The sequence below is a fragment of the Myxocyprinus asiaticus genome, chromosome 16, assembly GCF_019703515.2.
Source record: "Myxocyprinus asiaticus isolate MX2 ecotype Aquarium Trade chromosome 16, UBuf_Myxa_2, whole genome shotgun sequence".
Lineage (NCBI taxonomy): Eukaryota > Metazoa > Chordata > Actinopteri > Cypriniformes > Catostomidae > Myxocyprinus > Myxocyprinus asiaticus.
This window is the reverse complement of record NC_059359.1, coordinates 5,422,453-5,449,548: the sequence shown is the minus strand read 5'-3', so window position 1 is coordinate 5,449,548 and position 27,096 is coordinate 5,422,453. Positions and strand designations below refer to the sequence as shown.

Genomic DNA, 27,096 nt, shown 5'->3' with positions numbered 1-27,096 from the left:
CTCCTTGAAACAACCACACCGTCTTTTTCCAGAGCAGCCTGTATTTCTCCTGAGGTTACCTGTGGGCTTTTCTTTGTATCCCGAACAATTCTTCTGGCAGTTGTGGCTGAAATCTTTCTTGGTCTACCTGACCTTGGCTTGGTATCAAGAGATCCCCGAATTTTCCACTTCTTAATAAGTGATTGAACAGTACTGACTGGCATTTTCAAGGCTTTGATTATCTTTTTATATCCTTTTTCATCTATATAATGTTCCATTACCTTGTTACGCAGGTCTTTTGACAGTTCTTTTCTGCTTCCCATGGCTCAGTATCTAGCCTGCTCAGTGCATCCACGTGAGAGCTAACAAACTCATTGACTATTTATACACAGACACTAACTGCAACTTAAAAAGCCACAGGTGTGGGAAATTAACCTTTAATTGCCATTTAAACCTGTGTGTGTCACCTTGTGTGTCTAAAACAAGGTCAAACATTAAAGGGTATGTCAACTTTTGATCAGGGCCATTTGGGTGATTTCTGTTATCATTATGATTTAAAAAGGAGCCAAACAACTATGTGATAGTAAATGGCTTCATATGATCACTATCCTTATGTAAAAGACTGTTTTTTTGCATTATCAGTCACATTTTCAAAATCAATGCCAAAATGTCACAATTTCTGCCAGGGTCTGCAAACTTTTGAGCACAACAGTACATCCGAAATAGTATGAGTACTATGCTATTCTCAATGTTGAGTTTACACTTTTCAAGATGTCAACCTACAAATAGCTTACATTTCTTTTATCTTTGCATATTAAACTGGGTTAGGAGAAACTATGTTAATGAAGAAAAAAACACTACACCGTGAAAAGGGTTTTACATTTTTAAGATTACTAAAATGACCTATAAAGCCATGAGATGCAACTGTAAATGTACCTGATTTGCACTGTAATTATCAGATTCAAAATGGCTTCATTGGATAAATTCAATTCACACATAATTCAAGGTAAAACAGTCACGTTGTAGGAAAGCTTAAACAAATCATAAAAAGTTAGAGTAATAAAAATTCATACCAATATGTATTTTTACACGGTAAGTAATGCAAGAAATTTTGAGTTGAAATGTGTATTATTTGCAGTCTAAACTTAACATGCATTCCAGGCGGTACAATTTCTAGACACAAACCCAAAAGTTGTTAACATGACATTTAACTTTAAATTACAGGAATGTAGGAAAATCTTTTCAATCAATATGAAAATTTAATCACAAGTGCATACAAATTCCAACTGTATGAAGGAGTTTAACAAACCTTTAATAATTGTAACTGCCATTAAAAGAGAGATACAAATCACTGAGCTATTGTCAATAAATCCACTTGGTTTTCCAAAAATAAACCTCTCTCTCTCTCAGTCATGACATCATTATAATGTTAAAATGTACACAAATCTAACGCTACTACAATGTAAAACATACTGGGATAAAGCTTATGGAGAAAAATAAAAAAAGAACAGTTGAAAAAAAAAAAAGTAGTGAGACTGAAAAATCCCAACGGTCTTGACATTATGAAGTCCAACATGTACTAGCAATAAAACTCCTTACTATGTCCTTACGATGTCTTCATGATCTATTGGGTTTGACTTAAAACCCTAAAATTGGCCCCAAAAGGACAAAAACAGATATAAAAACAAAAAAGCAACAGTAGTAAAACAAAAATAACGGTGTTAAATACAACTACTAAAAACAGAGGGTACGACGCATCTATACAATATGGAACCGCGGTCCTGGTGTGGCGACGATGTCACTGTACGGTTCTGCCTGGTTCAGCTCGATGGCCTGCTGCTTCTTGAGCACCAGAAAGCTGTAGAACTTCGCTGCAGCCTGTTTCTTGTTGTTGTTTCTGCACAGCTCGAGCAGGCTGATTGACTGGGCTCCGGTTTTGGCCACCACACGCTAAAAGAAAATTAAGAACCATGTTTTGAACGTCTTTCTCAAGCCACAGGAGCACAGATATGGTCAAACTATACTGACATTAGAGGAGGGCGGTATGATTAAAATGTTGCATCATGGTTTGAGTAATTATATATCACAATGACATTATTTCAAATGTGGCTATGACTATTTTTGGATAATTCAGTGAAAAATGTTTTAATTACTTTTTTTTTTTTACAAAAAGCGAGTAATAGCCAAGTATATGTCTTTCACATACATGTTTCATAGGAACAGGTGCTGCTCACATGCTGCATTTTCGCTTATAACTTCACGAAAAATAAACGGAACATAAAATATCACATACCATTACTTAAGAGGTGGCGATTATCTTTCAAACAAACCCACACACACCGTAATTGGATGGATAGATCATTAGATAACTGACACAAAGAACAATGTGCACACAGCACATAATGTGCAATCTGGCTGAAAACACGTTAGCTTTCCTGGATCAAATTAAGTCATCAGAAAGAACGCTAAACCAATCGAATTGGGTTCAGATCGGTGAAAAATCCTCCATATTTGGGCAGAGAGACATGTGATTGGTGACTGTTTCATATGGCCACCAGGAGATGGCACCAAGTACGACAAACTCAATGATGACTCAAATGGCACAGAATTAAACTCATTCTGTGAAATCTCATTACTAAAATCATGTCTGCATGCTATGCAAACCTTTAGTCATTGTTGTGTTTGCATGTGTAATTAGTTCTTATGTACATTTATAATGTTCTTAGGCTGAGAGTCTCAGAATTTATCATAATCCGTTACACTGAAAAATTGAGAAGTGTTTTTAAATGACACCAAACACTTGACCGTCCTTGTTTTTTTGGGGTTTTTTTGGTAGTTATAGACCTTTAATTTTGGGTATGCCACTAGAACAGGAAATCCTTCAAAAACACCCTCAGAGCTTAATGTTACACTTTGAAGCAAACCAAATGATGAGATCCTTAATTTGTTATGAATAATAAGCCTGGCATCAGTGCAAAAAAAGCTTCACATTATGAGTTAAAAACAAGACTCAAAACAGTAAAACTGATATTATTAAATGGATAGTTAAAACCAGAAATTCTGATTGACTGAGCCACATTCAAAGCCGTTGTAATAGCAGCTATATGCAAAATACACAACTGTGATTGCACATCAGTTAAATTCTACAGTAATGCATCAAGTTGCGATGTAACACTGCAAACCGAAAACAACTAAACTCCATTTCAAATCAAGGCTACGGCTGAAGGCTATACTTAATTTTTCCGTTTGCCGTTACGTCTCGCACAGCGGTCATCCCACCAAACCTTAATGGACATTTTCCTCAGAATGCTGCAAATACAAACCTGAAGTCCGTGAAGCATCTGTTGAGTTCTCTTGTTCCATCTCCTCTCCTCTTGGTCCTGGTCTCCTCCTTGTCCCTCCTCCCCCTATTGATTAATAAAACAAATTGGTCAATTCAAAAACAATAACACCGGGCCATGATGAGTAAAAATAAGCCATTTTTACTCATCAGTGGTCAGAGCATGACTTGTGAATGACAAATGTCTGACCTCTTCATCGCTGTTGTCCTTGTCCTTCTCCTTGTTCTGGTCATCCAACAGGTCCAGCTCAGGGACGAGTGTAGAGAGGTTGACGCTGTCCTCTGGAGGAAGATCCACCTGGGGCATGTCGAGCTGATGGGAAAGGACTGACTGATCCACGGGTTGCAGAGTCTGATCCAAAACACCCATTTGCTGAAATGACAAACATGCAATATTAGAGACATCAATAGCTAGGTTTAATTAAAATGATATACAACTTGTCTAGAGATCAAGCACAGTATTTCAAAGAGCTCTTTAAACTATGAAAACATACTGAAACTTTCAGAACACAAAACATCTTTCACAGTCCAAAAAGAAAAAAAAAAGGAAAGCTCTGTTCACACCAGGGGCCGGATTCACAAAAATGTTAAGAAAAAAAATTAAGAAAGTTCTTAGGATAAATTACAAGGTGTTCATAAGTGCAATTCTTGAAAAATTTGTAAGTTCTCAAATGTTTCCTTAAGAACATCTTCATTTTTCTTCTTAAGAATAAAATGACAGGACTTGGCATTGTCTGATCATACTAGCCTGCTCTCTGAACATGCCACACAACTGCTTGTCCAGTCACTTGTCATAACTAGACTGGACTACTGTAACGCTCCCATTGCAGGCCTCCCCGCATGTGCAATTAGACCCCTGCAAATGATCCAGAATGCAGCAGCATGTCTGGTCTTTAATGAACCAAAGAGAGCACATGTTACACCACTCCTTGTCTCTCTCCACTGGCTGCACATATCAGATTCAAGGCTCTGATGCTGGCATACAGAACAGTCACTGGGTCTGCTCCAGCATACCTAAAATAATTTATGCAGAGCTATGCGCCCACTAGAAGCCTGCGGTCGGCTAAGGAACGTCGCCTTGTTGTACCAACACAAAGAGGCACCAAAACACTTTCCCGGACTTTCAGCTTCATCATACCATGATGGTGGAATGACCTTCCCAACTCCATCCATGAAGCTGACTCACTCTCGGTCTTCAAAAAACAACCAAAAACACATCTTTTCCATGAGCACTTAACCAGTCATTAAAAAAAATTAAAAAAAATTCTTGTTGCAGTTTAATCTGTTTTGAATACTATTCTGATGCTAGTGAAACTTAGTATGGCACTTTTCATACCACTGTCTCATTAAGATGATTTGCTTTTGTTTTCCTCTTTTGTATGTCACTCTGGATAAAAGCGGCTGTCAAATGAATAAATGTAAATGTCAATGGGGTAAGTTGTGCGTGGATCGCGAGGTAGCATGAGCCTCCACATGCTGTGAGTATCCACGGTCTCATACACAGCGAGCCACGTGATAAGATGCGCGGATTGACTCTCTCAGAAGTAGAGGCAACTGAGACTTGTCCTCCGCCACCCGGATTGAGATGAGTAACCGCGCCACCACGAGGACCAAGCAAGCAGTGGGAATTGGGCATGCCAAATTGGGGAGAAAAGGGGGATAAAAAAAAAAGAAAGGAAAGAAAACTGTTTTTATGTACCATTAGACAAACTATATAAAGAAATAGTAAAATAAATAAATAAATAAATAAATAAATACATAAGGCTTTAAAGGTCATTATCCTCCTGAGGCACAGCAATTCATTTTTGTGCGGGACATTTTTTATTTAAGATTTACTTAGCCCATACATGCTACAGTGGTAACTCTTGGGGTATTATCAGAGGACTTCCTGGGCTCATCAGAGATAAAAATTTACAGAGTTTGGCCATGACAACTTCCTCTCCATCTATAAATATGGACTGAAATGTATCATAGCTCAATTCAGCACATCAAATACAATATGAATAAAATATAATTTTTTCAATAAACAATTTTTACCAAACACTGTATTGACATTTTAGAAAAGGGAAATTGTATAACTTTTTTCGCTGGGTTTCAGGAAATGTAATTTTTTGTGACATGCATCTATCAACATATGTTATTCTTTGTTATTCTATTATATTTAAAAACATATTTTAAGTGTACCACTATTGTAGATTTTGTTTAATTTTTTTGGCAAAATAACACCGAAGCATTAAAATCTGGTGTCTTTGAGAGAGGCATTTTTTATTATTATTTTCTTGAGTATAGCATTTATGTAACAATTATCTAAAGCATTTCCAAAAGAGGCTATTTAGACTAGTGTCAGAAATTAACTTTTCTATTAAGGGGCAACAATTGCCCCCTGGAATTGTTTTTAGGGGCATTTTTCTCCATTATAAGGAAATTGTTAGGGGATATTTGTTTCTAACCCTACAAAATATGACAATATGACGTCATTGTGTTACATCAAATATTTCAAATTAATAAATTCCTTAAAAAACATGTTGAACCTGAATAATCAGATAAGCGGTTACCTATAAATTTAAATTAAGATCAAATAATTTCATGTGATACATATATACTAGGTCTAAAATAAAAAGAAATACATCCGATGTTACAAATAAAAAATAGAAATCATTAGTGGCATTTTTCATCTTATTTTTTTGCCCTCCACATTTTCAATTTCGGGGTCATTTGTCACCTTCAGTGGCATTTTTGCCCTGAGCCCTTGTTAATTTCTAACCCTAGTTCAGACAAAACATGTTCTTACACTAAAGCAAGATGCAGCACAATGAATAAGACAGAACACAGGTGTCTCGAGAAGCGTTTTTAACAGTTGAAGTTCTTTATGGCATCTAAAAACACAGCAAAAAGCACCAAAAACACATTAATCTAGCGCATGTTTATATGAAAAACAAATGAAAGGTGTACAGAGGAAGCTATATGAGGAGGCTTGAGCGAGGATGCACAGGTTGATTCTACGTGGAAATGTGCACGCATAAATTCTTCTCCCCCTTCACATTTGACAATAGTTCTAATTCCTGTTTCACCGCAGCTTTAACAAACTGTAATTGTCACATACTTTGACAGTGCATCTTGAATTATTAGGATTTATTCTTAATATAATCAATGAATTAAATTTGAACAACATAACAGCAAGCACTCTGAGGTAGGCTACTGCAGCTGCGCAAAGGCAACGCTCTGAAATGACGCTTGAATGAGCGGGACATTTCATTTTACAAATACATTTCACTTTGATTCCTCCGTCCTCTTTCCTTCCCTTGCATCTTTTCATCGTATCCTAAGTAGAGCCTGACCGATACCGATTTTAGAGGGGGGAAAAATAACCTATTACCGGTATGGTGGCCGATATAGTTCATTTTTGAGCTGGAATGAAAACAGACCTTTTCTATGTGGATTGTTCACCGATTTTGCACCAATATGACTATGCAAAGGTACTCAGAAGGCTGCTTTCTTAAATATGTTTATCAAAGAATATTTGACATTATTATTATACATTATCAACAAATTCTAGAAATGAACACTGAGAAAATAAAAATAAAACAAATAGCTTAAAAAAAACATCAGTACTGTATGTTTAGTATTAGTCAAATGCTGACCATTAAAATAAAGAATAAATAAAAATAAAATAAATAGCTAAATAAACATCAGTACTGTATGTTTAGTATCAGTCAAATGCTGACCATTAAAATAAAGAATAAAAATAAAATAAATAGCTAAATAAACATCAGTACTGTATGTTTAGTATCAGTCAAATGCTGACAGTTTTAATACTGCCAGTCAATTAGGGGCAGTTTCAGGGAAACTTTCAAAGGTGGAAAATCAGACTTTTAAATATTACATTTTATAAATGCAACGACTGGAATTGTTCGGTTGAAGAGGGTACCAAACTGTGAATCTTGAACAAACCTTTTTGGTGAATACATATTTACACATTAGCTCCCACTCAGCTGACAAGCTATGCAAGTAGCTATGTGGTTAGCTAGTTAGCTATAAGCTCGTTGTCACGGAGAGCAAAAGATGGACATTGTTTATTTACTTTCCAGCATTGTGTCTCACCAATTATGTAACAACGTAGCGTGAAATCAACACTCAACAGACACAATCCACCACTGCACCGTTGTCTGCTGAGCTGCAAAAAGATGCTCTGATGTCTGCTACATTACTTACTGCACTGACAAACTATAGCTGGCTAACATAGCAAACAGAAGTGTTAAACATGAGTGACATGGTTGTCAGGAACAGGGTTAACGTTACATTAGTTATATTGAAAAGGGAAAATGATGGGGTCATTGTTTATTAACTTTCCAGTATGTATTTCACAAACTAGTTAGCAATTTACCGAGAACACACCGCTCAACTCAGCACCGCTTAACTCCGCCCTGTCTGCAGAGCCACCGTCATTTCAGAGTCAGCTCTGTAAACAGTGGAGTCGGAGCACGCTCTGCTGGACAAACTACGCTATGAAACTAATTCTAAAGCATTGTTTTCTGCATTATATGATCTGAAAAAAAGTTTTCATATCTGCGCATATCGGTAAACATATACGGCGATACGATATATCGGTGAAAGGCTAATATCGGCACTAATCCTAAGAGGGAGCTGACAGGACACGAAGGAATGGGACAGTTTTAGAAATGAGAAGCTATAGACGAGAGAGTTTCTGCACCGTTTCTTTGCCGGCTCTGCGCAATATTTGATTGATATTAATGTATCTTTTTTTTTTTATCAACAACTGACAGTAAAGAACATAACAGATATTCAAATAGACATCATAAAGCAAGTTTGTGCGTTACTACTAGCCAAACATTGTGGAAATTTTACAACATTTTCAAGTCAACGAATTCTGTGGAGTATTTAAAGAGACAAACACAGTTTTTCTGTTTTGCATCATACACTGCAACAGTGAGGATACCTTCCCCCTGGTTTGGATACATGATTATTAGAGCTTGCTGCCGGTAGCCCTTCAGAGATGCACAGCGTCTGTCAAACATAGAGGTGGTGGTATGCACGCATCCACCTATGCTTGTGGTGCTCATCAAGGATACAATCGGCCGGAAAAAAATGCTTGTTCACTGTAACAGGGGGGTTAAAATGGGAAAAGAGGTGGCGGGAACTGGACGAACCATCAAAGTAATGTTTAATAAAACAAGCAAAAAGACACAAACACGGCAGCTGTGTGTGGCTCTCTGTGGCCCGAACTGCCTTTATCCCTCTCCTCGGCTGATTAGCCTGATTGGTGGCCAGGCGTGCGTACTCACAGCCCTGCCCTTCTCCTCCTCGTGACACACACCTAACACTGAAATTTTCCAAATCATTCACATGCTACTTCACCGACACCCCACTTAATTTTCTTGACTTTGTTTTTTTTCTGGGTAAAAAATATGATTGAGTAGTGCGAGTGATGCCGCTCTGCGATCTCCTGTAAATATCGGGAAGCCTGCTGAACTCACGCGCACTTGCGTGCTCCAGAGATAGCGAACGCGATACACATATGAAACGTGTGTGTCTGATGAGAAGCTTAAGTGCTTATGAAGCGCCGAACGCAAGATTAATGTAATTGAAACTCCATTTACACCTGTCTTTAGCATTGTCCCATTTAAAAAGGACTGGCAAAAGCACATCTTAGAATCAGGTGTAAGCTACAAAAAAAAATTACTAACTAAATAAAAAATAAATAAATAAAAACTTATGATATGGCCCCTTTTCACTTGGTATCATGGCTGGCGCTGGTTGACTTACAGGCAAAGCTGCTTCCTGGTCTTGTGATTTGCGCTTGACTCCACGCTGCCGAGATGGAGGTGGCATCATGGACTCATCCAGAGCAGTTCTGCTGCCCTCCATAGAGGAAGCCTGCAGCATACTGGGCTCTTCCATGATGGTCTGATCTGTAGAGCATAAAAATACAGTACAACTTGAGACTAGCTATAATGTTAGAAGGTCAGTAAATGACAGAATTTTCATTTTTGGATTAATTATCCCTTTAAGCTAGAGTAAGAGTAAGGCTTGTGCTGCGACTAAACAGCGGGCGAGTGAACTCACCAATCACATCACTCCTCTGGCCCAGCAACTCCTCTCTGGGCACCTCTGGGTTCTCCAGCTCCTTCAGGAAGTCCTCCAGGCTGTCGGCCTCTCCGCCCTTCCTTCTCTTTCTCAGCTCATCAGGCACCAGTGGAGTCAAACAGCGTGTGAACATCTGAAACGACCACATTTCAAAAATCACGATCAGCAATAAATTCAGAGTTCCCACACTTTTTGATCAAAGAGTTTCAAAGTTTCCGGTCACTTGTGATGACTGGATGAGGATGACTGCTGATGATTCATTCAGAACGATTTGTGAATCAGTTCAGCCGATTCATTTAAAAGAAGACTCCTCGTGTTAAAAAATTTCTCCACAGAAGAAATAGTCATACAGGTTTGGAACAACATGAGTGAGTAAATGACAACAGAATTTTAAATTTAGGGTGAACTAACACTTTAAAATGCAGCTCAGAAGGTTTTGAAACAGAACCATTATTTGAGTCCTGGCCTCTTTCTTATACGTTAAAGGGACATAAAGTCAAACGGTCACCTTCAGCAGTCTGCCATTCCAGAGGGGCTGAGCGGGCAATGAGAAGAGCTTCTCCACGCCTCCTGTCTCTTTCCACATCATCAGTTTCTTAGTGGGAGGAGCCAAATCCAGAGTGGTGACGATGTCGGAGTAGTCGCTCAGCTGCGCACGGATGGTCTTGCTGTCCAACTCCTTCAGACTGTCCACAATGAGCTTCCTCTTGCGTTTAGCCTTAGTCTCTTTCACTGAGGACACATCAGTGGTATATTAACTCATCGATTTTCATGCCATGTTTTATAATTCACAATTAATACAGATGTAATGATCGCGACACCAAGCTGAGGATGGGTAAATCACAGGAATACTTTTTGACCAAAGATTTCAAATACTTTTTCTGTCAATGATAACTGGATATGGATCAATAAAAATCATTCCAATTCAGAAAGATTCACTGATTAAGAGCAATTTGTAAATCATTTTGACAGTTTTATTGAAACTAACCGACTCAGTTAGTCAGACCAATTCACTCACAAACTGGAAAACAATATGGCTTGTGAGCAAGTTTTATTCTACACAACAGCAATATTTAGCCAATAGTTTCAGAGCACAGGGAAAAAATTATATTCACTGAAGAAATTCCTATTTGCGGCAATATAAATCGGCCAATTTTTGATCAAATGGAAGAAGAAAAAAAAAGGCATATTGGTTAGAAGCATGACCGATGATTTATTTATAATTACGTCAATAAGTTGCGTTGTATGAAGTGTGTCCATTTTTTAAATGTGTGTAATATAAAGAAATACCACAATCAAGGATATCTAGAAAATAAAGCATGTCAAACAGGACATTCCAGATTTAATTATAGCCACAAAACATAGAAGGGTTGGAACTCCTAAGAACATGTAATTGTTTTATTTATTTTTTGTCACACATTGAGGAAAGCCTGGTGTTACATGAGAGTGGTGAAAGAGGCACTTACATGATGAGGGCAAACAATCCAAAATGCTTCGAAATCTGCAGATTTTGACCTCTGAGACTCCGTATGATACTTAAGTCTGCACAATAGACCTTTATCCACAGACTGTGATGACGCATTTCTGCCTTATTTAGCAGCGTAAATCTCGCAATTTGAGTGTAAGTTTAAAACATTACGCTTTGTGTTATATTACCCTGGAATTGGTTTTAAAAAATGAATTACCACAGCTGCTGAGAGAGTGACAGTAAATTTGGGGCATCTTCTCCCATTTTACTGTCTTAATCCATGCTCTCTATTTTTTACCTCTTCTAGAAAGTCATTCAAACGTAATAGTGGATTTTTTCTTTTGATCTTGGAGCAAATGTGTAAGTGAAAATAATATCTGCGGTCATCTCCCATTCACCGCTGTCGAAGTTTACCCTGCAAACGTTTACTTCCGCGTTCCAAAACCCGGAGCGTGATAAAGATCTATTGATTGAATTAAGATTTGAATTGCTATATGGCCTTGCACGAACCCTAAAACGCAAGTCTGCATTTTAAAACACACACATCTCAGAGATAGAAGTATACAAGTTTTGGCATTTTGGATGGGTTTTCCCCTCATCTTGAAAGTGCTTTTTTTCACAAGTGACATCCGTAACAAAGAGATGTTACGTCCATAACGATAGTTTTTTCCAATTTATGTGAAAACAATTAATAAAAAATTCATATTACATGTTCTTAGGAGTGCCAACCCTTCTACATTATGTGGCTAGTATTATTTCTGGATTGTGCATTTCAATTCACAGAGTTTTTACAAAGTGTGTGGTCTCCCAAAAAACTCATGTAATGTTAAATTTTGTTTTCATGGCAAATGTCACTTCCTTAACGCTGAAATTGCCAAAATTGTTAGAATAATAAAATAGCTTTTGTACCTCTTTTATAAATTTTAAAGCACAATTCCTAAGCAAAAGCGTGATCTCATGACAAATGAAAGGTAAGAGGCAAAATATTGTTATTGTTCTATAGTTTTTGGATAAATCAGCCTTGGCAAAAAAATTTCATATAGTTGCATCCCTACCAGTAATGTCGATGGGCTCCAGAGCGAATGCTTCTTCCTCATTAGGCACCAGAGTGGTCTGTTCCGTCTGATCTGTGGTGTTGGGGAGAGGCTCCACTGGTCCAGAGTCGGGACTGTCAAGACCACCAGCAGCTAAAATAATAAATTTAATGCATAATCATGTTTTAATTTCTGAATTCATACACAATGCCATTTTTTGTGCCCTAATTAAAAGACAAGCTCTTGGAAAAAATTACTTGAAAGTTTGGCATGATGTTTTATTATAAGTTCTTTTAAAATAAGCAGCAGCAGTTTTGTTTGTAATGATTATTTGAAAATGCTTTGTTAATGTGTAGTTAAAGTCAATGTGGTCTGAATCTATTATTAAAGTAGTAGACCTTTGTCTGAAACTAGTGAAAAATAATAGCAACTAGTTGAAAACCATGTCAGTTGAGTATGAGAGCAAAATAATAATTACGATGTTTATGATCTTACATGTATTCAGTGTGCAAAGAAATGTAAAGATGTAATTTTTATGTGATTAACACCTTAACATTTTAAGAGTCATGAAATAAAAAGGATATACAAAATTACAAAAACACATTTAAATATGAAAACAATGATCACATTTCTAAGAAAGTGTTTAAAACTCGATTTTTTCTAGGCGAGACCTAGATCTATAACACCCCTATTTGTAATCGACCAACAAACTAAATTCAGAACAAAACAGTACAATCTAAACACTTTCAGAAAATAAATTCATCAAGTGCAAAGGAGCATATCAGTAGAATAAAATACTCAACCTTTATGAGGAACTCTCCTTCTGTTACATTAACTTCCCAATCAATAGCTATGAATTCAGTACGATTTACTTACGAGAAAAGTTATCGAAGTCATCTTCGTCATCCCCATGGTCTTGTGGCATCATTACGCTGTCAGTGATAGCTGGGGGATCATCAAATATTCCACCACCTTCTTCATTGCTCAGAATCTTATCCACTGAAATGGAGTAAAAACACTGGATTAAGAATCATCACATCATCAAATAAATAATTATAAAGGTCAAATCACTGAGAACTAACTTAGAATTCCACCATCACTGTTCTCCAGGTTGTTGTCCCCAAAGTCATCATATTCAAGGTTAGTTGATTTGTCAGGTAGGTGGGCGGGGCCAGGCTCAGCTTCCAGAAGCAGGGTGGAAGAACCGTGGATGATGTCCACCTCAAAAGCATTCTCCTCCCTCATCATCTCACGGTCATCCATGCCAAAGTCACCTGGTATCCCAGTAAAAGCATTACGTTATGTAGTACTAGGCATTTATTCTTTTCACTAGTGAGGAAAAAAGCCTGTGAGATTTTACCAAAGTCATTGTCGGCCATGAGGCTGATGTTTCCCACTTCCTCTCTCATGGTGATCTCCTCAACACGGCTCTGGTTCAGAGTGAACTGCTGTGCTACATCTATATCACTGAAATCCATCCGCAAATATTTCAGTTAAAAAAATCAAAAAGGTGTAGAAAGCACACAGAAAAATAATGCTGAACATCAATTAGATGCTAGGGTCTTAGCTATAGTATTCACCACGTAGACTGGGGCTGAGTGATTTAGCAAAAAAAAGGAAATGGCTTAAAAGGAAAACATTTTTTCAATCAGAGGAATCAACAATTGATCTAAACAGCCATTAAAGCCAATACAATTGTATTAAATGCAAGCAGTAAAAATCTAGTTTGAAATAATCATTTATTTCATTTATATGCACCAATATAACAACAGATAGCAGAGATGGGGACTCGAGTTAGAGACATGGACTTGAGTCGCATTTTAATAGACTTCAGACTCGACCTGAAATGACTTCAGACTTGACAAAAAAGACTTGTGAATGTTTAAAAAAACGACTCACGTCTTTTAACCTTAACTATTGATATCTTAAAGGAAGTTTTTGTATAGTTTTATTATAGGGCTGCACAATTAATCGAAAAACTAATCGCGATTACGGCTGCCACGATTATGTAATCGTGAAAACTGATGATTACAGTGTTCAATTTAAGTCTGCTCCTGTTGCATCAATGGTTTCTATTTACAACATGTTTTTTCAGTGGTTAGTTTTTGAGTATTCTAATCAACCACTAGCATGTCCGTTGAGCAATGGCCAATCAGAGCCACTTAAATTGGTCCTCCGCCCTATTAGTAATGACAACTGATCCTAATGTGCACGTTTTAAACCGTCTGAATGCCCAGATTTTTGCTTTATGTTCCACCACTGTTCGCGGTGGCACACAAAAATTAATACTGAAGAAACATCACCTGACACTCAAAAAGAAGCTGTAGAATATAATGGGTCATTGTAATGGGAGAGTTTGTCGCATTGCTCGAATCTGTGTACAATTTATAAAAGATTTAATAACAGTTTTGTCATGTTAATAAGTAGGCCAATGTGAATTTGACTTGTACAAAATAGCAATAAAGTAATTCAGCTTAGCTGTTCTAAGTTTGTTTTGGAGGTGTAGCCAACAAAGAATATGGCATGAATAGCATATATTAGGAATCACCATCATTGCTCTCACATCTGCTCTAATAAGGCCCATTTGCTACGCAGCAGGTATTAGTAGATTTAACATTTTCACGAATCGCACAAACTCCGATCGCAAATGACTTTTTTTGAATTTCCCAAGTGCAACCACTGAGGCCAAAAATGATCTAACACGAACAAGACCACAACTGAAGATCTAACATTATTACAATACTTAAAAGAAACTGGAGCGCAGCTCATATCCACCATTGAAATCTGCTACTCTTTAGAATTGCACGGTTGCTTATTTTGTGACGTCATGGTAATTAATTTTTTTAATCGACATTAATAATCGTGATAAAATCAAGGGAAATAATCGACAATTATGATTTTTGCTATAACCGTGCAGCCCTATTTTATAACATCTGCGCTGGGCTTGACATCAACACCCGCCCACCTGCCAAATGTGGGTAGAAACTGGCAGAGGACTGTAACTCCGTCACCCTTACTAGCCACATTGACAGGTGGCCACAGCCGAAAGAAATGTAATTGTATCATCCTGCGTTCAGGGCCTTATAAGCACTAAATATTCCTCTCATAACTTGAACGCGCATCTGTGTGGAGTGATTGAAGCGTACTTTCGCACGTATTGTACATCAGCGTAATCCAGAGAGAAGACTGCCAGAGCTCTGGGACAGTCACAGTGCAGAGTAAAACTAGCATGATTCAGACTTCGATATCGCAGCAGCCAGCGGAGACCGCAAATGTGACCCATTTGAATCCTTCCTAGAATCTTCTATTTGAGCAAGTCGAACCTCATAAACTGACGAGGTGTGTTCAACACAGATTAGGTTTTTAAAATACACCTTATTCATGCTAAAATGTTTTAACTGAAGTAAAATCAACTGGTATAGATGCATAATAAATCAATAAGGGTGCATCTATAAGACTTAATTTTATTAATAATAATTCAATTAGCTTTATCTTGATCCAAACCCACAGAACTTTCTTCAATGATTGTTAAAAATTTATGGAAAAAGGTGTAATGAAAGTGAATGACTGAGTTTAATCTACTTAACATCTCCTTTGGTATTATTAACTGTCAAAGTTGTAGATAAAGGTTTCTAACGTGTTTAGGCTATTCGTTTTTCATAAAGCCATTAAGTCTGAATTCATAAAATAAAACGTAATAAAATAAAATTTAACAAGTTCAGGTAGAATCCTAGTAGTATCCCAGATTTTTCAAAGATCATACATTTTGGCTATATAATGTAATTGTGTAAATATGATTTTTAAGTAGAGCATTTTCTTTTTTTTCTTTTTTTTTTTTTAAGCGTGAAAGATGTAAGGTTTAGTGACTTGAGACTCAATCGGACTCATGACAAAAGACTCTAGACTTGACACAGACTCCAGCATTAAAGACTTCAGACTTGACTCTGACTTCAGATAAAAGACTTGTGAAAATCTCTGATAGATAGTAATAAACAATACGTAACAACATACATGATTGCATCAGAGTTTAGAATTGATTAATTGAAACGAACACTTTGAAAAGTCAAACTTACCAACTCCAAGGGGCAGTTCACACCAAATGCGTTTCTGCATCTATCTGCACTGATTTTAAATAGTTTTTCTATGTAAACGTACATTAGATGGACATTTTGTTACCGTTATGCTGTGTCTTGTGTTTTTTCAGCACCTCACGCTGGAGAGCCACGTTTTTTAGATGCCATGTCAAGTTTAATCATACATGTCATACATTTCAAAGCAAGTCTTGAGACTCTGTATAGCCACTAATGCCGTTTTTTGCTAGAAGCTTAAATTAAAACATCTGTCTTAATGCTCTCATACTTGCAAGTCACAAGACATGCAAAAATCATGAAATTTGTTTAATCAAATCCTCTTCACGAAACTTAATGGTAAAATAAGAAATGCATTAAAATTCATATGACTCTTCAAAATTGTAAATTGTATATAGCCAGCAAAATCATTGCACATATGTGATGCATCTTCCTGCACTAAAGTGTAAAAAGGTCAGAAATGGTCTCCCTTACTCAAGATCAGGGAGAGGCTGGTCGAAATCATGAAACTCCTCTGGCAAGGTGATGGCATTGTACGCGGCTTCACGGTTATCCTCTGGCAGATCCACAACACCTAAAAGCATGTAAAACGTCCCAGTAAATACATGAACTAGCGACAGCCAAAGTTAGAAGACTTCAAAACCTACAACTGCAGCAAAAATTAGGGGTGGGAAAAAATATCAATTTATCGATGCATCGCAAATCTTCATTTGAACGATCTTGATCCTTAAATCCTAAAATCAATTTAAGCACATGCGACTAAATTTAGCGTCATCGGGCCGCCAAAGCTGGCGTCCGGCGCTTGATATGCTTTAAACGCATTTGTGCAGTGCAGTTGAAGCCTGGTTTTCAGGCAAGTGTGGCACGAGACATCACAGCAGCTCACGCAAGTGATGCGCTCAGCTCTATTCTATTGTAATTCTGGAGCATGCACTTCAACGGGCTTCCCTCGCTATCAGCGCTCCAGAAGTGGGATAGTGCAGAGCTGATCACTTGATATCAGCTCGGCTTCCCTTGATATCGTCACGCAGTCTTCTGAACTTAAGACCTATTTGAATTCTGAAAATTACTAGTTTAAAGCACTATCGAGGATGTCAAACCTCTCAAACAGATTCTATTCAGCACTGATGGGGAAAGACAAAACTCTGCAGGCGCCAAAATAAAGGATTTTTAAATTAAACATCATCACCCTTGCTTAAATTTATCACGATTTTACAGTAGTGACAGAGACTACGGCATTTTGACAGAAATGTTAAAGTTTTAAATAACGAAAACATTTTTACTAAGGGTGTAATGGTTCAAATTTCTAACGGGTCAGTTTGTATCACTGTTTCGGTACATTTCGGTATTTGCCATGTTCAGAAAAAAAGAAAAGAAAAATACTCTATTTAACAAACACTTCAAGTTTGCCCTTAAAAAAAAAAAAAATAATCATTGTTTTACAGTAACCATATTTTAACTATGGTATTTTTAGTAAAAACATAGTAACTACAAAATCAACATGGTTACTATCATGGTTATAATATATAGAAAAATCATGGTTACTATATGGAAACTACAGTATTACTGTTGTAAACCCATGGTTAATTGCATCAAAACAATGATTTCTGCTAAGAAAACCAGAGACAGCAGTCATGGTTACTACAATATTACTATAGTTAAACCATGGATAATTTTCATTATGGTCATTAAAAAAAAAAAAAAAAAACTTCTCTCATTACTAAATCAACATTTTAACTTAACACCTGCACTATTATGCTACAAGAATCAATAAAGTGCATCTCAAACTCTGCTCAACATATATTCAACATTCGGAAGCTACACATCCCTACAGAAGGAATAACCTTGTTATTAAAATTGATAAAAGAATGGATATAATAACGCAGCTTGAGTGTTTTAATAATACGCTGAAATCCCAAATCTTCATCAGTGGAGTAGGGCAACATAACTTTGGCAATGCTTTAGTTATTGTTTCATGTGTCCGCATTGGCACTGAGTGCCTCCTTAAAAACAGGAGGGAGTGTGTGCAGCTTCAGGATCATCTGCGGCTCAGAACAGTGATGTCAAGTTGACCCATGTGAAATACAGGTGCATTAGAGGAGACTGTAACTGTGCAACAGACTTGCCACGATATAATAATTTTCACACCGGTGCGGTGTTCATGTTCAAACCGTCTATTACCGCTGGTTGGACGCTAAGTGTTACTATAGGGTAATTTTTGTTAAGCAATAGCCTACACAATAACACAAGGCAGCTTGATTTATTTATAAAAAAAATTAAGTGCAATTAAAATGTGTGTTGTTCAACTTTTTGAAAGATGGCTTTTCAACAGTTGTGAAGGGCAACATCTCTTTGGCAACGAACCTACTTCATCCGTGCATTCTCTCCATCATGGGCTACCGGTCAGGTATTTCGTTGTCCGGGCAAATACGTCACTTATTGTGATGTTGAGGGTTTAATGTTGGTGTTTTATTACCTTTCAACCCAGGACCCAGTTTAGATGCTTCAGAAGGGTAATGACTTTGAATGCATGTGAATACATTTGTTGTGTTTCCTCCTAGGGCTGAGCGAGTTTATATATCCCAATTATATCGTCAACCCCTCGGCTGAGGGATCGGTGAATGTACTAATTTTGCTTTAGTGATTTTGCATTGAAATTCATTTATTTAAAAAACTAAAAACTTAAACCAAAGACATTTCTAAATTTAAATTGCACTTAAAAAAATAAACGAAAAAGCAATTAAAACAACGAAGTGGTTAAAAAAAAAACACATAACCACCTTTCCATTTACCATCACGCAAGTATGACAAAAGGCAGAAAATGACTAAGAAATAAGATCTAACATTTATAAATGTAATCATAATACTTATAATGACGATAATAATCACTGAAATATAAATCATGGTTCGAGGTGAACGTGTTTTTGTATTATTTTATGATTTAATCACAGATGTATAGGCTATATTTTGTGCTGACAACGAACTGCTCTGTGGAAATAAAGCGAACTGAACTCAGAGCACCTCTTGCAGCACTCATAGACAATACTATTCTTGCAAAAAAAATTCAGAAGACTGAAACAAAGAAAGAGTGAGAACCCTTTACATACGTGTTCCACGAGACTGCACGCCTCCGAACAAACAGTGCGTCAGACATGCGCATACACAGCTTTTCTGTCATCTGTTCTTAAAAATATAATTGTGTTTCTTCAAGCATGTCTCTAACAGCATTTCTTGTGTCATTCCAAATCCGAGAAGTCTACATTTACCCACCTTGCACATTATATTCGCTACCTGCAATTAAACATCTACTGTCAGTGTGTGTACTTTGTTACTGTGTAATTTCATAAGTTGGTAAAGAACATCTGACTTTCAATGCGTTATTTAGGTTCATTTATCATGGGTCACAAACTCCTCATTAGGCAACTATTCTTTATTTAAAGCTATTCTATTCGTTAGGCTATTGTATTGATATTGGAAGTTCCATTCATAATGTTTAACCCTTTTACCCGGTATAAAATTTCACACCGGTGTCATCCCTTGTCCAGAGTAAAACTGGTAACACCGTGGCAAACCTTCTGTGCAAGTATATTTGATGCTTTGACTTCTTCGCTAAACCTTGTGCTCCATGTGTCGTCATTACATTTGGTGAACCGCGGTGCAATAATTACTGAATTGTGGGTGACAAACCGTATGGTTAGTTTTTTTACTGAGAACCATTACACCCCTAATATTCACTGCAACTGTGGTAGGTTTAAAAAAAGGCTATTTACATTGACCTAACCACAGTAATGATTACTTAGCCCAAATCACTAGGCGCCTGATGAAAGAAAAATGATTTCTGTTATGGAGTGGGAAACAAACATTTTCACTAGCACAGTCCCAAATCAGTAAAGTACTCTAATGTACAGACAGAATATGATAAGTCCTATATAAGTTCATTTTAATAAATGTTAATTAAATTTACTTTGAATTTACATAGTACCTTAAGGTAAAAATTCAGTGTCAAATTCAAAATGTTCAATATGCTAAAATGATGCTAATAATGCATGTAAACAAAATACTGTATATACAGTATATATACGCAATATAATATCTGCAATTTATCAAGACATCATATTTATTGATGGATAACATGCAATTTTAAATAGATAAAATGTGACCAAAACGATACACGATGATTAAATCAAATTTGTAAAATTAATAATGTCATATTGTACCAAGTTAGAAGGTCCTCTGTACACTTTACCAGATAAGCTGAGAGGGAATTTATTTAATATGTCAGCAACAATGGACACTGTAACTGAAATATACCCATATGAATCGATCTAGTATCAATCAATCAAATCGAATTTGGAATTGAAAGCTTGTGAATCGGAATCTAATCGGGAAATCCTAGCAAAAATATGCATTAAGAATATAGTAGCTGACATTTCACAATCGTTACCTGGGCGGAAAGCCATTTTGATCTTGATAAATGCTTCATTACAATCAGCCAGGAGATACTTTGCTTTTCTGTGGTAGATCCTCACCACTCCCAAGAGAAGATGGCCAGATGTACGCAGCGCCATTTTCACCTATTAATCAGAGTATCGAAGCAAAATTAACATTTGTATTAACACACACATAGCATTCAAAAAACACGCATTAGAGACAAACCTTTGGTGAAATGATGCTTTCAACACTGCTCTCCAAGTTGCATTCAAAGACGTGTGCTTTGGTCAGCTTCTTGTCCCAATGAGCCGCCAGCCAGATCTTGGCTAGCGGCCCACGTTTGCTGAGGACGAAATGGGCGTAAAACATTGCCCCAGTGTCTGGTCAAAGCTCTGAGAATGCTCTGCTACACCTGGAAGGGGACATAAGCATTTAAGACATATGAGCATTCAAAAATAAGGCTTGATAGCTTTCTCAAAATCTAGTCTTACTAGTCTAACTTAACACTTTTGGGAATCATAGGCACACCCAAAAATGCTGTCTAGATAGGCAGCTCACTAGGCTTTGAGACATCCTGCATAACAGGGCTCCAGACTGGTAGCAAATGGTAGCAAATGCGACCAAAAATAATTAATTGTGACAATAATTTAAAATCTAATCGCCACTGGCAACAGTTGAGTTGTGTTCGTTCATATGCAGTTTCGTCAGATATCATCTTGTGAGTTATTGATGACATCTTTAGAATGCGCACCAGTGTGTCTCACGCCACTTTACACCCGTTCTGTTTCTGAAGAGCTCGCTGAACCGCACGCAACAAAAACCCAAGCGCAAGAGAGTCATGAACACATGACTCTTTTGAACCGGGTCTTTTTCATGAATCAACTGAAAAGAACAGAGGGTTTGAACTCAGGTTAGCAGTTTGAATCCGATTCACGTTCTCAGCGAATAAGCCGCCAGTGAGCTCACAACAGGGAGCGCAGACATTTCAAAATAAGAGTCCCATGTGTATTCCGGGGTTCTTTATAATTAAAAGTCACATATTGTATACCAGTTTTTTACTTCTTCTGGTAATTATTGATTGGGATTGGATTAGCGCAATAAACTGCATCTGGGATTTCATTCAATTTGCGCTCTTGTAGTCTCTGTGTCCATCCGGTAACAGTACAGACTAAGGCAACTGTAAAACAAATTTATATATATATATATATATATATATGAGATCAAGCTTTTGACAATTAGGACAATTGAGGGACTTGTACACAACTATTACACAAGGTGAAAACATTCATTGATGCTCAAGAAGACAACACACTACTATATGCATACTATACTTTCTGTAAATATCTGTAATGTAGATTCTGAACAGCAGTACTAAATAATTTATTTTTAATCTCTTATATTTGTATAAGTTATGAAAGGGACCAAAGGGGATGCAAACTTATCTTCTCAACTATATCTACTGTTTATTAAACTTCTGATTAATGGGTTACCAGCTGTCTTTTTTCCAGCTGTCTATCTAAATAAAGCAATTCTGTGATTTGGCTACTAAAAACAGCCATTTGGCTCCTTAATGTTTCAGTTTAGGAGCCAATGGCTCCTAAGTCCTTTTTTTTTTTTTTTTTTTTTGTCTGGATCCCTGCATAAGATTCTGAGTTCCCAGACTTTTTGACAAAAAAAAAAAAAGTCCCTAACTTTTCCATAATTGTTGTGATTATCCATTTATAGCGACTGAACTCACAAAAATGACGCATTTAGAGCAGAGCATAACAAATACGCAATATGAAATGAATTTCGTAATTTACACGACATCCCAAGCCCAAGAAAATCACAATTTTCAAAAGCCCAGATATTTCCAGGTTTTCCATGAACGTGGGAACCCTGTATGGCATTATGCAACTACATGCTCTCCAATGCGGAAAAAACATCACATGTGACCAATGATTGACAAATCAACCAATCAATCAAATGTACTACTCAAATATCATGCAAAATAACAACAAATATGCATCTTAAGATTACTTTGTTTTAACTATTGCACGCCTAGATTTCGAGTTCATAATTAAAATTATTACAGTAATAATATTGTGCAGCATTGCCCGCCTTTACAACACCAAAGCATGCAGACAGCAAGCTACAACACAGTTCCACTCCATTAAAACGCCAGACTATACAATGCAAAACCTTTAAAAAGCCAAATAAGGGCTTAATAAATCTATAGATATTAAATAATATTCTATTTTTCTCGATGGTATACAAACAGTAAATTTAAACACCAATTAAATGTATGATTTTAAAAAATATTTACAAAGTCCAAGTAATTTTTTTCAAGCTAGCACTAGCAATTAGCATTAGCCAACTGTTGATTAGCAACACCGCGCGAGCATCAAATTTCATTCTCCTGCTCTAAATATGTTTGACTTTCCAGGGACATTTATCCACAAGAACACGCATTTTCCAGAACTCACCATCCAATATATGTTTTTCGTGTTTGATTTCGGCTGGTTTATTCGCTCCCCTCCTGCGGAGAGAAGTTAGCAACCGTTTCCTCTCATTGAATCCGACAAAGATGGCGCGCACTCTCGGCGGGATGTTTACAGTCAAAATTCAGCGGTGGGAGGGGCTTGGACAGGACGCGACTGCCGGAAAGAACGGTGGAGGGAGGGGCTTGGTCGGTGATTGACAGGACGCGACTGCCGGAAAGAGTGGTGGAGGGAGGGGATTGGTCGGTGATTGACAGGACGCGATTGCCGGAAAGAACGGTGGAGGGAGGGGCTTGGTCGGTGATTGACAGGACGCGATTGCCGGACAGGACGCGACTGCCGGAAAGAGTGGTGGAGGGAGGGGATTGGTCGGTGATTGACAGGACGCGATTGCCGGAAAGAACGGTGGAGGGAGGGGCTTGGTCGGTGATTGACAGGACGCGATTGCCGGACAGGACGCGACTGCCGGAAAGAGTGGTGAAGGGAGGGGATTGGTCGGTGATTGACAGGACGCGATTGCCGGAAAGAACGGTGGAGGGAGGGGCTTGGTCGGTGATTGACAGGACCGCGATTGCCTGAAAGAACGGTGGAGGGAGGGACTTGAGCGGTGATTGACAGGACGCGGCTGCCGGAGAGCCCAATGACGGCGCGCTGTGCAGTTGACAGAGGGCGGTGTTGTGTTACAAAACGAATGTTGGTTCTTAAAGACGAGGCCTCACAACAATGAGCTGAGAGGAAGGATATCTTTTGTATATTTATAATAAATAATAGACAGTGTTGGGTATAATGCATTACTAAGTAATGCATTACTGTAATTAAATTACTTTTTGTTGAAAAAAGTAAAGGGATTACTCTTCATTTTTTAGTAATTTAATTACAGTTACTTCTGATATAATTGCAATAAATACTGTACAGACTATAGAACAATTCAAAATAAAACAATAGTGAATTTAAAATCGCAATTTAACGTCTAATGTTAAAATAAATGTTTTCTAATTTAACGCTGCCCCTTTAAATTCTTTGGCCAGTTCATGAATAATTTATTTGATTTTAAATGATTTATTTGAAAGAGTTAAAAGAACAATTCAAGGATAGACATGAAACTTCATCTGGTCAAGGTTGATAAGGGTTTTAGAAAGTAATTATTAATACGTAATGCAATTACTTTTCAGACAGAGTAATTAGTACAGTAATCTAATTACACTGTAGAAGATGTAATTAGTAGTTAGTAATTAATTACTTTTTTAGAGTCACTTACCCAACACTGATAATAGACATATTGAACACGATAAAACTACACTGAGGTGCATTCATGCAATGATCAACTACAGTGTTGGGTGTAATCAAATTATAAAGTAATTAGTTACTGTAATCTAATTACTTTTTCATTTCAAGAATTATAAGTACATTATAGGGTTATGCTTATTTCTAATATATTATATTAACATTTACATTTGGTGGTGGCGTAGTAGGCTAAAGCACAGACATTGTAAGCAGAAGGTTGCCTGTTCAATCCCCACAGCCATCTCCATTGTGTCCTTGAGCAAGGCACTTAACTCCAGGTTGTTCCAGGGGGATTGTCCCTGTAATATGTGCACTGTAAGTTGATTTGGATAAAAGCATCTGCCAAATGCATAAATGTAATATTATTTCGGTAGAATACATTAATTATGGCCCCATAACGAGTCATTGTGAAGGAGAAATGTGAGGTGCTGAGTGTATGACTTGTGTGTAACAATGAACAAGATATATAGACATTATTTTTATTCATTTTTTTTATTTGAAATTAAAATACATTTTCTCCCCAATTTGGTATGCCCAGTTCCCAGTGCGCTCTAAGTCCTCGAGGTGGCGTTGTGACTCACCTCAATCGAATTTGCCAGTTGCCTCCACGTCTGAGACCGTCAATCCACGCATCTTATCACATGGCTTGTTGAGCGCGTTACCGCGGAGACATAGCGCATGTGGAGGCAAACCCTATTCTCCGCGGCATCCACGCACAACTCAACACGTGCCCCACCGAGAGCGAGAACCACACATTATAGCGACCACGAGGAGGTTAACCCAACGTGACTCTACCCTCCCTAGCAATTGGTTGCTTAGGAAACCTGACTGGAGTCACTCAGCACGCCCTGGATTCAAACATGCGACTCCAGGTGTGGTAGTCAGCGTCTTTACTTGCTGAACAACCCAGGCCCCACTATAGACATTATTTTTTATTTGTTCTGTGAAAAAGTGTTTTAGAAAGTAACTTAAAAGGAAAGTAATTAGTAATGTCATTACATTTTCAATGAAGTAATTAGTAAAGTAATCTGATTACAATTTTAGATAAATAATTAGTAATTTGTAGTGGATTACTATTTTTAAGTAACTTACCCAACACTGGTCAGCTATATACTGATGGTAGATTTGAACTGAAAGGTCGAACTGTGTTCTGAGGACAGAGGTTTTTTTTCATGTCAGGTCGAGGCAAGTTGTCACATTGATATACAGTTTGTAATTTTCTACAGTTCATTAATTTACCGTACTTTTTTATGCTACTTTTTTCAATTCATAAATTGTTTTGTGTGTCATCATTGTTTTACTGCTTAAATTCTATCTGAAAAGTCATAAGTCATAATATATTTAAATATAGGTGGCTTTTTTTAAAATTTAATTTAGTATTTCATATAAAAAACAAAGGTGTAGTCTTTTCAAATCATTCTCAATAAACAGCTGGTTCATATTGTGACAACATGCCCCCTGGCTTTTATGCATGCTATGGGGTATGTGGTCACCAAAGGTCAACATGTGTTAAATGAACTTTAGCTGTTCTTTACCTCAGCAATTTACATTTACATTTACGTTTATTCATTTGGCAGACGCTTTTATCCAAAGCGACTTACAGAAGAATAATCAATATAACAGCAATATGCAAAAGCTTATTTTGTAGTCAAGATTTTAATTTTTCCATAAAGAAATTGACTTTCAAAAGTGACCATAAAGATACCATGAGAAATGTGGGACAACTTGCCTCGTTCTCGCTTTATTCTTCTATACAAAAAAGAAAAATGTATTACTCTATTCTAATCAGCAGCATCCAAACCTCAAAAAATAGTTCAACGTATTGATGCAGCATGAAGAATATTTGGTTTCATTCTTTGCGTATAGCTTGCTGCAGGCCTTGATTGGCTTCTATTAAGAATGAGTTCACTCAGTTACCAAAGGCTAGCCGCTACTCAGTGTCTCTTTCATGGTGCTAAGTTGATTTAAAATGGGAGAGGTGATTAAGGGGCGTTCGTGCTGCAGACCCCAAGCTATTCTCGCCCATTGATCTTCTGCGCCTTTGATACCGCGACTAAATGAATTTAGATCTCGCTGAAGCAGGCTGGAATTTGCAGGAAACATTTTCACATTTCACAGTGGAAGGCACTGTGGCAGATTACAGATGCAATAGGAATGCAATGCTTTATTGAAACACTGTAAAATAGCATAAGAGTCATATAGATGTGTATGTACGTTTTTAAAAACCCTTTGGAGAATATGATTGGGGAAAATACTCCCAGAACCAAGGCAGCTAAAAAGTGAGCGATCACTGTTGTGCTCTGTTACCTAGATAGAAAATAGCTGCCCAGGGGCGTCACCAAGATGGCAGTTGACTTTGTAATGCCTCAGGGTGAAAAGTGTAATAAAACCTGAGGTGCAACAGGTCTGTGTGTGCGATCCCTTGGCCCTACTCTTTTGTCTGTTTGGCATGGTAATGAGAAAAGGTGATGGCATTGTTTAGCATATCAGACACGGTTTGTATTCACTGGGAACAGCTCTGAGAAATGGGACTAATCAAAATGTGCAAATGAAAACTCCCCATGAATTGATTCAATTTTGTCCAATTGAAATTCCACACAGGCTCAGGTTCAATTAAAAGATGTGCAAGCCACCTTTTTAACAATATCGTATTAAAAAAGATTCAAGATATTACCTTGATATGTGGTCTGCCTTGTTAACTCTCTCTTGAATATATGTTTAAAATATCAGATAAACACACCTCTGACCACACATTTTATATTAAAATAAATATTCCGGGTTAAACATAATAAAGCTCCATTACTATGGAAGTGAATGGTGCCAATTTTTGGAGGGCTTAAAGCAAGGGCGTAGATTTGGTTTGAATATTGGGGGGTTGCAGCATGAG

At 37.3% G+C, this 27,096-nt stretch overlaps 1 protein-coding gene across 1 annotated transcript; it reads right to left on the bottom strand.

Moving 5' to 3' along the window:
* Positions 1 to 844: 844 nt before the first annotated feature.
* Positions 845 to 23,033, bottom strand: rad21a (RAD21 cohesin complex component a). The gene is made up of 14 exons (XM_051721111.1): positions 22,911 to 23,033; positions 20,671 to 20,857; positions 20,459 to 20,588; positions 16,489 to 16,588; positions 13,287 to 13,393; positions 13,009 to 13,200; positions 12,803 to 12,925; positions 11,948 to 12,079; positions 9,933 to 10,156; positions 9,404 to 9,557; positions 9,104 to 9,249; positions 3,510 to 3,692; positions 3,303 to 3,386; positions 845 to 1,929 (listed from the first exon to the last, which is right to left on the bottom strand). Exons 2-14 carry the CDS (start codon positions 20,812 to 20,814, stop codon positions 1,738 to 1,740), a joined length of 1,911 nt encoding a protein of 636 aa, XP_051577071.1. The 5' UTR covers positions 20,815 to 20,857; positions 22,911 to 23,033; the 3' UTR covers positions 845 to 1,737.
* Positions 23,034 to 27,096: the final 4,063 nt, after the last annotated feature.

Coding starts and splice junctions, on each gene's coding strand:
- rad21a (XM_051721111.1), bottom strand. CDS start 20,814: ATGTTTTACGCCCATTTCGTCCTCAGCAAACGTGGGCCGCTAGCCAAG. Junction 10,157..11,947: donor GGAGCCCATCGACATTACTG/GTAGGGATGCAA, acceptor ATGTGTCCTCAG/TGAAAGAGACTAAGGCTAAA. Junction 3,693..9,103: donor ACCAGGAAGCAGCTTTGCCT/GTAAGTCAACCA, acceptor TTGTCATTTCAG/CAAATGGGTGTTTTGGATCA.